General features: G+C 42.3%; 2 protein-coding genes across 2 annotated transcripts in view; both read right to left on the reverse strand.

The window, feature by feature from the left end:
• SLC30A10 (solute carrier family 30 member 10) overlaps window positions 1-5,148 on the reverse strand; it is a 28,968-nt gene extending 23,820 nt beyond the window's left edge. The window contains exons 1-2 of the mRNA XM_011366143.2: window positions 4,595-5,148; window positions 2,395-2,891 (exon numbers count right to left, since the gene is read on the reverse strand). Coding sequence (XP_011364445.1) covers window positions 2,395-2,842 — 448 coding nt within the window. The 5' untranslated portion in view covers window positions 2,843-2,891; window positions 4,595-5,148. The remainder of the gene's footprint in view (window positions 1-2,394; window positions 2,892-4,594) is intronic.
• A 632-nt stretch (window positions 5,149-5,780) lies between these two features.
• Window positions 5,781-12,250, reverse strand: part of EPRS (glutamyl-prolyl-tRNA synthetase) — a 50,285-nt gene continuing 43,815 nt past the window's right edge. The window contains exons 28-30 of the mRNA XM_023534152.1: window positions 10,150-10,245; window positions 6,231-6,295; window positions 5,781-6,138 (exon numbers count right to left, since the gene is read on the reverse strand). Coding sequence (XP_023389920.1) covers window positions 5,988-6,138; window positions 6,231-6,295; window positions 10,150-10,245 — 312 coding nt within the window. The 3' untranslated portion in view covers window positions 5,781-5,987. The remainder of the gene's footprint in view (window positions 6,139-6,230; window positions 6,296-10,149; window positions 10,246-12,250) is intronic.

Raw genomic sequence — 12,250 nt, forward strand, 5'->3', positions numbered from 1 at the left:
CCTCATACTTTAAACCTCCTAGTATAAATCAGTGTGTCTGGATGAATCACATTTCTTGTTAGATTAGGACACATTTGAAATTGAGTTAATGTGAGTTTATGAGATCTATCTAACCCAAATATTTACTTTTTAATTTAAGCTTATTTAGGCGATGGGAAGGATATGGGAAAGATATCAAAAGGTCTGCTTTAGCCAAAGTGATAAATACGTAACTCTAGACGGAAATGCTAAGAAGCTAAGTAGCGATTCTAAAATTACTTGGAGGATTTAAACACGGTCAAATTTCGAATATAAAAATTCAGCAACACCTAAAGCTACCAAAATGATAATATTTACAAAGGACACGGATCTTAAAGCATTAGATATATGTGGATAGTACCTGTGACTGTACTTAGTTCTTTAAAGCAGAATACTATATAGCAGAAACCCTTCGAAAGAAGAGAGGTGCTCTGAGACGATGGAGACTCGGATGGACAGGGTAAAATCTTTGTCATCAGCCTCTTGGGATCTCAGCATGGGTGTAAAAAAAATGAAAAGCTCCGCTTCCCAAAAAAGACCTACGCAATAATCATTCGGTTTATAGAAACAGAACCATGGCTGTCTACCAGTTTTCATGTCGGTCAAAGTTTTGCCTAAATGGCTTTTGTTATATGCAAGTAAGTTTAAGTGGAGAGTAGACACCAAAGAAGAACTAAAAACATCATGGTAAGTTTCGTCATGGAGGTACTTCCTTGGTCGCTACTAAGGATCCGATGCCTGTTTTCTCATGTTAAATTTATATGTAGCAATAAAAATATACATTCGTTTTATGTCAGATATGTGAATGCATTTTACGATGTGGCACCTCAAGAAGTAATTTTTACATGTTGACTGATGTAAACAAGGCATGAGGTCTCATGCTAACTTTTGTATTTTAAGAAAGATGAGGCCCTAATTGATTCCTTAAATAGAAAAAGATGTAGATTCTAGTTTCTTGTTTGCTCCCTTTTATATACTTAACACATATGATAGGTGCTCTCATCACGTACATTCCGCCAATAGGAAAATTTAGACAGAGATAGGATAAAGGATCAGACCCAGCTGACAACATTTACAGTAGCAGTAAAGACAAAAGGAATACAATTAAAAAAATGCATACGTAAGCTCTGAGGCTTCCCAGGCCAGGTATATAGCACCCCTTCTAGTCAGAGATCACCACCAAATTAGGAGAATCTTGAAATTTTTTTTTTTTAAAATGAGCCATTAGAATTCAACGATGCAGGATTATCACATAATTCAAAGGCTTACGATGTGATTTTTAGAAACACAAAACAAAAATTACTCTTTGCCAAGCACCTATTAAGGGCTAAACCCTAAGATCTGTTTTAGCCCTTAGTACCTGCACATTACAGGTGGGCACACAGGCTAGTGAAGTGGACAACTGCCCTGTGGGGGAGCCATGATTTTGAACCTGGTCTGCTCATGCCATATGACATCTGCAAAAAGCACAGGAAGTTAGTCTTCTGCCAGAAGGTTTTAATGTGCTTTTAAAAACAATTCCATTTGCGGCAGTAAAAGAACACAGTTCCATCTAGTAATTTATCTTGTGGATTTATTGTTTTAGATTTATCATTCTCTTCCAAGAATTTGAAACTCCATCTTTTGACACATGATCCAGTACCCACTCCTAAGTCCCCCCCCCCACAAAGAATCACCTGTAAATAGTTTGCCATTTTCTCAAATAGGACAGATGTATGCAATAAATACATACAAAAATTTCCATCCAAAAGAGAACTAAGTTCTCTAGGTCATCTCCTTTTTTTCCTCTCTCTCCTTTTATTAAACAATCCCTGAATATATTCCTCAGAGTTTATCTGCCTAGCCAACTGATCAATACTTTCCTTGACGTGAACTGGTTATACAGTGCAGTATTTTTGAACATATTTTACGGGGACACTAAAATATTATTTTTAAATTCAAACAGAGCCATGCCACATCTGGGTAAACAAAAGTAACTCATTAAAGGAGAAACAAAAGTAACTAATTAAAAGTAACTGCTTTCAATGCCACGTCCACTTTCTTTCAAATCATCCACTTTCTTTCAAATCGCTCCCTGCACGGCTCCGGTTAGCACCTTTCCTCCCTGTCTGAACTCTTTTTCATTCCCTGTGAGTAGAAATTAAAGGAGACACCCCCCGCCCCCCACAAAACAGACAAAAGTGGCCTGCTGCCAATCCGCTCACAAGAAACTTCGGACTGCGGGAGACTCTTTTGAAAAGACCTTATGTAAAGTCACAGGGATGAGAGGCCAACCGAACGAACGGGGCCTCCCTCCAACGGCACCATCAGAGGCCCCCTGAGACCGTACCCTCCGGGCATGTGACAGGTGGCTGCAACACCTGAGGAGCCACTTACCTGTCTCAACGTCTCCCCCGGGCCCATGTGCCGTGCAGTAGCAGCAGTCCAGGATGAAATAGTTGAGAATATTGAAGAACAGCCCGATAATCCCAGCACTGAGAACCAGCAGTGGCTGCTGTGTCTTCTGGGGTTCGATATACCTTTTGATGGCCTCGATCAGGATGCTGAACATCAAGGCCACGGCAAAAATGGAGTTGCCGAAAGCCCCCACAACATCTGCCCGAAGAAAGCCGAAAGTGCTCTTCCTGTGCTGGGTGATACTGCTGGCCCTCAGGCCGAACAAGCCTATCACCATGGACAGCAGGTGGGAAAGGACAGCGAAGGCGTCCGAGGCCAAGGACAGCGAGTTGCCCAAGTAGGCGATCGCCAGCTCCATCACGAAGAGGAGGATGCTCACGACGCTCATGAAGATGAGACGGAAGCTCCTGCCCGAGTATCGGCCCATGGCTCGCGGCTCTTCGGCGCTCCTCTTGCTTTTCTGGGAAGGCTGAGCCCTGGGAGGAGAAGCCACACATTTAGCGATTGCGACTCCTCGAAAACTCTCCCCTTCAGCCTTTCAGCGCTTGTCATATTTGGAAATCACCTTTTATAGGCCGCTATAAAGCCATAAAGCAGTTGAAAGGGCAATTAAACAGGAGAAGTCACGTGAGTGGGGACTCGTGGAAGTGGAGGGTACGGGCTTCAGATACGGACGTGAGGGATTTCTTCTGTTTGTTTGTTTGCGTGTTTAATCGCAGAAGTCAAGAGTCCCTGTGACTTCTGGCTCATCCGTGGCTTCGGCCTTTCCCAGCTTCCACACTCTGATGAGGGAGCAGTTAGCTGCTCTGGCGAGGCAAGTCCTGTGACAGATCATCATATCCTGTTTGGGTTTTAATGCTGTTCACTGCATGGAACAGGGAATATTCTAGATCAGAGCTACAGTGAGTGAAAGCCAGACGTGAGGCGAGGGTCACTTACTGCCTTGCCCGCTGGTCTGGAATAAACAGGCACACGACTCCCGAAAGTTCTCGAAAACGAGGCAAGGAAAACATTCCTCAAGCTCGGGAAAGATAACACACCTTGAAATGGCGAGAGCTGAAGCCATGACGCCCACTGGTTTCAGGAAGAAAGCCACATTACGATTGAACTGATACAAGGAAATTTTCAAAAACTCTTATCTGTCACTCTTCTCCCTTAATGGTTTACCATGTCCCGATTAACTAAAACAATAGCGGCCTCTGTTGTTCTCAGCGGCCTGTCCACAGACGGTCCTCTAGGGAGACAGCCTGGGATGGACTCTACCTGATCTTTTCTTCTTCGAAGGTAGTCTGACTGTGATGCTTAATTTTATGTGTCAGTTTGGCTGGGACACCAGGTACCCAGACATTTGGTCAAACATTCTGAGGGATTTCTCTGAGGGCGTTTTGGATGAGATTAACCTTTGAATCTAGACTGAGTAAAACAGGTGGCCTTCCCCCACGTGGGTGGGCCTTGTCCAATCAGTTGAAGGCCGGACCAGGCCTTCCTGGCTCCTGATGCCCCACAGCTGGGACACTGGCTTTTTCCTGCCTTCAGGCCTCACCTGAAGCGTGAGGTCTTCCTGGGTCTCGGGCATGGCTGCCTGTGGGCCTTCAGACTGACACTATACCATCAGCTTTCCTAGGGCTCCTGCTCGCTGTGTCACACTGCAGACTTGGGGACTTCTCAGCCTCCACGATCATGTGGGCCAAATCTTTATATTGAATCTCTATTTATCTATCCATCTGTTGGTTCGGTTTATCTGGAGAACCCTAATACACTGACTTTGATTAAATCTTGACGACTTAGATGTAGCCTTAATAATTTCCTTAGCATCTCATAAATGATCTCCAATTCAGTTAATATTCTAACACTTAAGACTTCTAATGTAAACAGATTGTGTAGTAAATTGCACCAAGACTATGTCTTTCGTCCAGTCATGCAACAAGTATTTACTGAGTTCTGACAGACCCTCAGACATATTCTAGGTTCTGGGGAGACAGTAGTGAATGGGAGACAAACACCACTGCCATTATGAAACTCACATTCTAGTGGGGTTTGGGGAGACAGACAATTAACAAAATAAGTCAGGAAATGTATTAAATGTCGTTGGAGAGTGATGGAGACAGAAGAGGGTGTTGGTACAGGGGTAGAGTTGTAATTTGAAATACAGTGACTGAAGACTTTACTGAGTATTTACCTGAAGGAGGTAAGAAACTCACTCACTCGAAACGTCTTTCTTAACTGCAAAATTCGGTTTTGGCGACACACCTCAAATGTATTTTGAAAAATCCTTATTACATGAGACTTGGTAAAATCTTTTCACGTCGTGTATTATTGACGTTCCAAACTCAAACTTTCCAGTAAAGTTGAGAAAATATGCTGGTTTAACATCACCTGCAAGAAATGTGTTTATGTTTGTTATCTTAAGCCTGATGGTGTGACAGAACTTTCCAGGTGTCCCCTCAAGCACAGGAACAGTTCTTCGCGTTACTACTGGTGGGAATGACATTCTGATGTCTCAGTGAGGGTGACTCAGGCCATGGCCTCCCCCTCACAGTGCTCAGCCCGTTCGCTGCTCCATCTCCTTGCCCACTTCATCACCTGACTTTGCATCTGAAACAGAACTACTTCGAGATGAAGCCAGGAAGAACCACGTCTGGTTTTGCTGCTGTCTGCTCTGACACTGCACAGAGCGCACAGACTTCTTATATCGATGGCATAGTAAGTGACGAGCAAAGGGTGAAAGGTATGTTTTTGATGCTACTGGCAAGCCCTGAACACCAGCCATAAGAAAGATGACTCGCATTAATAACAGGGATCAGACAGAAGTAGGGTGACAGGCTCTCCAGTCAAAATTCCTTCTCTTCGCTTGTTTCATGGAACGTTCTGTGCTGCTCAGAATTCAAAGGCTCCCCATCAGCAGGCCGCCTGACCTGTTGTCGCTGTTGGTTCTAGCAAACATACCTCGACCTATTTGCTGCAGGGGACACTAGGCACACCTTCGCTTTTGTGACCGTCAGGTACCTAGCTAATGGCTGTCATCTGCAAGTAAAATGGTGATCATTTCCTGGAGGATATTGTTTGGATTCAGATTTATGCGCCCTCCCGAAAAGCACCACCACTGAAGATGTTTGAAAGTTTTGCTATTTTAGCGGAATCTTAAAAGTTAACTCCTGGCACGTAGGCTTTGGGTGAACGATCCCTTCCTTAACGTAAGTACTTGCTATAGAATTCCCTCGAATCAGCCGACTCCTGACCAGCTCTACTCGTCGGGAAACTCCTACGAAGAGACGTCATTTTCAGTTATTTTCATCTCTTCGCAGGAATTGCCTCGTGCTGTAAAGTTCAGGTATTTCAGAAGCAAATGACTACGTAACGCAGCATGAGTTCATGATATTTATTACTGGGCTGGTTTACAGAAAAGCTTTTCCCCACTGCTAACCGAGGCATAAGGATAGGTGTTTGTTTCACGGGCCCCCCCTTTAGAACGTTTATTTTAGAAAAATCATAAAACCGTCTACATCTGGGGAGATAGCAGTCCGAGTTTGACAAAGTTTGGCCGGCTGGAGACAGGAGTGCGGTTTCATCCTTCAGTAGCTGCGGCCGAACAGGGTGTAGTACTTGGCGGGGTTCTTGCCGCAGACGCACCTGGCCCCGGGCGGCAGCTGGCACAGGGGCTGGAAGGGGATGCAAAGGCTTTTGGCGCCCATGGACGGGGCGCCAGGCTCGAGGTCCTGATCCCTGAAATGAAAACACATCACGATGACGGCTCGCTCGCGGCACGTCCCCGCCTCGCAGCCGCGCGCGCGCGCGTCATCCGTCAGCCGCTGTACCTGGCGGTGGTCTTCTTGATCCAGTCTTCGCAGTCGATTTCCCCACAGAACGGAATCTGAGCAATCTAACGAGAAAAGGAACAACACTGAGCATTTAGAACTCCTCCTAGGCTACGAGAGGGACACCCGAGTTCTCTGCGGAACGTGCGGGCGCGCAGCGCAGGTCCCCCAGCCCTCGCCAGGCCGTGGTGCCCTTGCAAACCTACTGGAACTTTGCTCAGAAATGCGAGAGACGGAAAAGAAAGTTCACCCGCTATCCCAAACCCACACGTCACAGGACAGGAGGACACAGCGCGGACATCTGTGCGACACGCTCGGTATCCGCATTAACGAAGTGGCTACGACGCTGCGCCTGGAGCGGAGGGGCCTGGCCGCAGCGGCCCGGGAGGGGGCGGCAGTGAGCCCCGCGCTTCACGGCTGGACCGCTGCCTGACCGCTGCCTGCGCCTCCAGAGTGGTCGGTCATCAGGAGGACAGAGGGAGGTGACGAACAGCGAACTGACTTTTAAAGTGTCGTCAACAGTAACAGTTAGCAAATCCAGCGAACCTTGCCTTATGCTGCACTGTGTTTAACGTGTTGAAGGTTAAGCGAATTGCTTTTAAAGTCCAAGGGTATTTGAAAGTCAAAAATCATTTTGTGTAAGGAAAACGGCACCTCTCAAATGTTCCTTTCACAGACCATACAGAATAACAGGCAGAATCAAGACACCTGGGATGTTATACTAATTTTGAAATTCACCACCTATTTAAAAAACCTCTAGCCTTGAGTTTTTCTTTGTAAAATGTGGATGTTGGACAACAATTAAGATTTCTCTCAGTTGTGAATCCTAAATTTTTCATGGCATGTCTACTTCAAAATGAGATTCGTCTGCAATAACGTTTATGTAACGGTCCTATAAAAAACTCCTAGAGATCAGCGTAGGTAGTGGAGAGATCGAAGGTGTGGAAAATCCCCACTCATCGGAAACGCTAGCTTAGAAGCAGCTCCAGAGGTGCCCGGCTCCCCCATGGACCTCTGATCAGTTACCCCAGTCACACATCCCATGCTCAGTCCCTCCTGCAAACACTTCTGGCACTTGGGGCTTGGTTAAACAAGTTTCAAAAGGCTTTTTTAAAGAATAATGTGAAAATGGACAGAGATTAAGAAATCATTTAAAAACTGAGTACCCACTGGGTGAATGTCACCATAGGGCGAGGAAGAGTTAGTTATCTATGTCTCCTATGTTTATTCAGCAAAACATGTCGGCCTGTTATTTTGATAACCTTTCCTAATATAAAAAAGAGCTGATAAATTTGGAGGCAAATCCTGCAGGGAAAAATGAGTGGGTGGAAGGATGGTAGTAATAAGTATTTTGAAAATTTTAATATAGGAACTGTGCAAAAAAGTGAAGCAAAAACGAACCTAGAGATTTAAGAGCTTCAATAACGAGTTAACTTTCCCATTTTGAAACTTAGTAAATCATTAGCATTTATACAAACGAAAGGCGTGAAAAATAAGTACATTCATAAAAGTATTGTTTAAAATTCATTATGAAAGAATGGGGAGAAAACTTTAATCATTGTCTTTATGCAATGATAAAAATAGTAAAATTTAATTACAAAGAAATTTAAATTGTTTTTTAGAAAATCTTTGACTAACTCACACAGCTATATTTTTATAACTTTAACAAATTTTACAATAAATAGTTCTTTTTCTCTAAGAAAAAATTACTAAGCCTTGAGAAGATATTTCTAATAATTTAAAAATTTAAAATAGCACAGCACATGAAAAAATTCAAGTTATTAATTATACGTGAATTCAAAAATGATAATTTTGCAAAAAAAACCCATGTTTTAATTCTTTCTAGCTTCAAAGTTTAGATGATAAAACCTTAAATTTCTATTTATGCACATAATTCAAATATAAAAAGACAGTAGACATTTTTAGGCTACTTATCTAGCCATGGCAAAGTTCTTAACTTTTTATTTTTATAATTTCAATATCTATGTTTTAAAAAGATAAAGTCTATTGCAATATATAATATCTTGCATTCTGTAGCCAAAAATGTCAATGACACAAAATAGCAACACTCAAAAATCACAGTGATCAATAGATTAGTAACGTACAACAACATTAAAAAATATATATTATAAATAACATTTATTTTTCATTTAATCGAGACCATCCCCTTGGAAAAATTTACTAAAATCAAGTCCTGTAAGTCATATATAAATATCTTTTTCATTTGTACCAAGAGAACAGCAGAAAATCAAACTTTCACCTACATTCAAGCTCCAAAGACCCTCCCACCTCTTCCCCTTCCAGTGAATAGTTTTATTTATAACGGCCTCAAAGGCTGCTTGATGGTCAGTGGCCACATCTCAGCTGACCAGCGTAAGGTGAGATGGGGATGGAATAGTGCTGAATACAAGCAGCAGTATGTTTTGGTCTCTGTGTTGGCCATACAAGTAAAATACTATATTCTGCTTTGGAACAGATGCTGAACTCTCCCAAGTAGCTTATTTGGTATTATGATAAAACATATGATTCCACTACTATCTGCTGAGATTCATTTCTTTGGAAGCAACATATTGACTCATATTTATTCTATTGATTTGTTAGCTCTTATGCAATGCCTTAATAGGCTGTACTGCAAAAGTGACTACACTACCACGTTTCTATAATACGGGAGACTGCAAAATTCAATCATTAATGGAACAAAAATAAAACAATCATAAATAAATTACAGTGGAAGTGAAAATACACCTTGCATCAGATGGCTATCCGTTCTCTAGCCTTCTCTTACAAGTATGTAGTTTGAGTCAGATGACAAATTATGGAAACCGGAAAGGTGGAAGTTTACAAAGGCAGTAGAGTAAGAGGAATGACAGAGGGCTACATACTGAAGTGCTGTGAATCTGAAGGGCATTTTGAGATTATAAATTTTGTGCTCATTTTATCGACTAGTAAACTGACGGCCAGACAGATTAACATTTCTCCAGCTCATGCAATAAGAGACACATTAAGAGGTTACAACCATAACCGATGCAAACTTTGCCTTAATATTCTCAGCATGTTAAAAAAAAAAAAAAAAAAAAGATACAGGGGAAAGCGCATCAAACTGAGTCAGAGGAGGATCTAAAACCCAGTGCCAGGTGTGCTTCTGTAGAGCCGGAGTAATTCGTTTCGACTGTGGCCAGTGGTTCTCTCGTTTATAACGTGGGTACAAAGGCATGGTTGTCTAAGCAAGCGTATGTAACAGAATTCTAAAGTCTGTAAGTGATTCATTCCAGTAATTAATAACTTTGCAAAGCAGGACCTCTTCTTTATGAAAATTAAAAGTTTTGGGCAGGAACATCTGCATGCACACAACATAAAAGCTGATAAAATCTTAAAAAGCCTCAAACTAATTAGAAAAATTATGTAGTTTGAGGAGCCAGAAGTACCCACTCATTCTGAAAAACGGGCTCAGAAATGAGCATTACTTTCCTCTTATTACTCAGAAAGATCGATCGGCTAATATCTGGGTAAATATATAATCAGAGTTGAAAGAAACGGACTTTTAACCTCGTTTCAGTGCACATTACACTTCTAAAGCCGGAATGAGGTTTGCTTTAGGAACTTACAACAAGCTGAAAAAACAAAATGAAGATTTTCAATAATGAAAACACGAGGGGTCACAGAGAACGCATGCTGTTTAGCCAGCATGTCAAGCATGAGAAAATGCTGGCACACGATGAGTTCACAGTATTATCCAAAAATGATATAACACAGAAATGCTTCAGGAAGCCACTGGAAAAGAGCATGTAATGCTGAGTAACACGAAGTAGTTCTGTGTGACTGGACTTGAAGAAGACATTAATATCACACTTAAGTTCCGTGAGTCGTAAAATACCATTTCTGAAACATTTTTATATTCAAAACTTCAGAAGTCTCTTACCTTTCCAGACTCTAGCACCTTCTGAAAGTCTTCCATTGAATTAGCCACAACCATATGAGTCTTAAGGTCTTCAGAAGCCCTATCAAAAAATAATGAGAATAATACATAATCTTTTTATTACTGTAACAAAGCTCTTTTAAAAAAAAAAAAAAATTAGTCTAATTTAATGAAAGAACAACAACCTGGAAGTGAGAACTCAAACTGAACAAGTTATATTTATTTTTGTTACTGGTGTTAAATCTCTATTGGCCAACATTCTATTATGCCACTTACTACCTATGAGAATCTGGGCTATTTTTTAAATCTCTAAGGTCTTAATTTTCTGCTTCTACAAAACTGGAAAAATACTCAAATAAGTCTAACGGTATACCATACAAGGTTGCTGTGAGAATCAAACACCAGGATATGAAAATGTTTTGAAAAGGAAAAACACATAAATGCACATTATTAAGCTATTTTCACATACTATGTAATTCTTCTGTTAAGAACCTCAGGTTTTAGTAACGGGGATAAATATTATTCTCTTCCACGTTGAAAGTCACACATCACATGAGGACCAAGGAAGAGAAAACGTACTTTTTTTTTCTCTTTTCTGCTGCCCGGGCCAAGACCACGTGCACTTGCTGCCAGCTGTCCACCAAACCTGCTTCTCCTTCAGATGTTTTTGCAGCAAGATGGGTCCAAGTGACTCATTTATAGCCAATGAGATTTAGGGAAAAAAATATGCCACTTCCCAAGCTTAAGTCTTGGCGGGGGAGGGGTTGCACCTTTATGTAACTTCTATTAGCAAATTTACTGAATAAAAATGTCAACAAAAAACTGCTTTTCGCCACTAACGCAGCGGATTCCCAACCAGGGGTGAGCATCTGGAGCAGACGGACAGTGTTTCAACACTACAGACGCCGGAACCTAGCTCAGAAGTAATCAGTCGGAATCTCCAGGTGTGCGGCTCAGGTGTGCTTCTGTCCCCAAAGCCCCAGGTGACTCCGAAGAGAACCCCTGGAGACGAAACCGTGCACTAAATGCACTGTTGGGGCAGCAACCTGTCATCTTTCATCTCTGACAACACTACCTGTTCTGAGTTTAGATGAACTTCAAATGCATTATTTGCAAGCCAAATACATCCTAGAAGTAACCCCTCACGAGACTATCAAATATTCCCATTTTAAGGCTAACAAGCCAAGAAATGCAAAATCACTTGCCTAAAAACACATAGGTCAGTGCCAAGGCTAAAGTAAGTCCACTCCTTAAATGCAAGATTTACTGAAGCCTAATTGAGTTAGGCGCCAGGTATCAGAAAATAAATGAATGAACAAGAGGCAGGCGCACCCCTCAGCCACTCCCGCCTCTATGTGCAGTGGCAGCGGGCCTCCCTCTCCGCTTCAGTGGGGCAGGAATGAAAACGAGGTGCCACACACACCCCACCAATCTTCTAGGGCCTCTGCCTCGAGACCCGTGACTCTAAAAGACCCCTCTCCATATGTCGGGGCAGCCCTGAGCCCGCCCCTGGCCCCTCGAGCCAACCGCGACAGGAGGGCCTTAGCCTTGGCCACATGTCATAATCATGTGAGCTTTTAAGAGTATAGTTGCCAGGCCCACTCTACACCAACTCTACCAATATCTCTGGGGAGGGGCCTGGGCATCTCTGTTTTTTTTAAGCTCCCCAGGTGCTGCTAATGTGAGAATCAATACCTTAATTCCTCAAACTTATATGTCATAACAGCCTGGATCTAAAATGCACCCAAATTAGTCTACGGGACAAATGCAAACCCAGTAGGGAGCAGAAAGCACCTGGCAAATTAAGAACCATGGGAGTTTATAGAAAGATTACTTCCGGTTGGGGCAAAGAACTCCTCGGTATGGATCTCACAGGTCCAGTAAAGTTTGATGATGGGTGATGTAGGCTATATAGATACTATATCGATAAAGATATAGATATCTAGATATATACATATATTTTTTTTAGGCACGGCAACCTTTGACCTCACAGATTACAAGGACCTTGTCACTTACAATCCCTTATTATTATTATTATATTTTTTTTTACACCTACAGCACCTAGTCTTCCTAGGTAGTCTCCCATCCCAGTACTAACCAGGTC

Source organism: Pteropus vampyrus, unplaced genomic scaffold (assembly GCF_000151845.1).
Source record: "Pteropus vampyrus isolate Shadow unplaced genomic scaffold, Pvam_2.0 Scaffold121, whole genome shotgun sequence".
Taxonomy (NCBI): domain Eukaryota; kingdom Metazoa; phylum Chordata; class Mammalia; order Chiroptera; family Pteropodidae; genus Pteropus; species Pteropus vampyrus.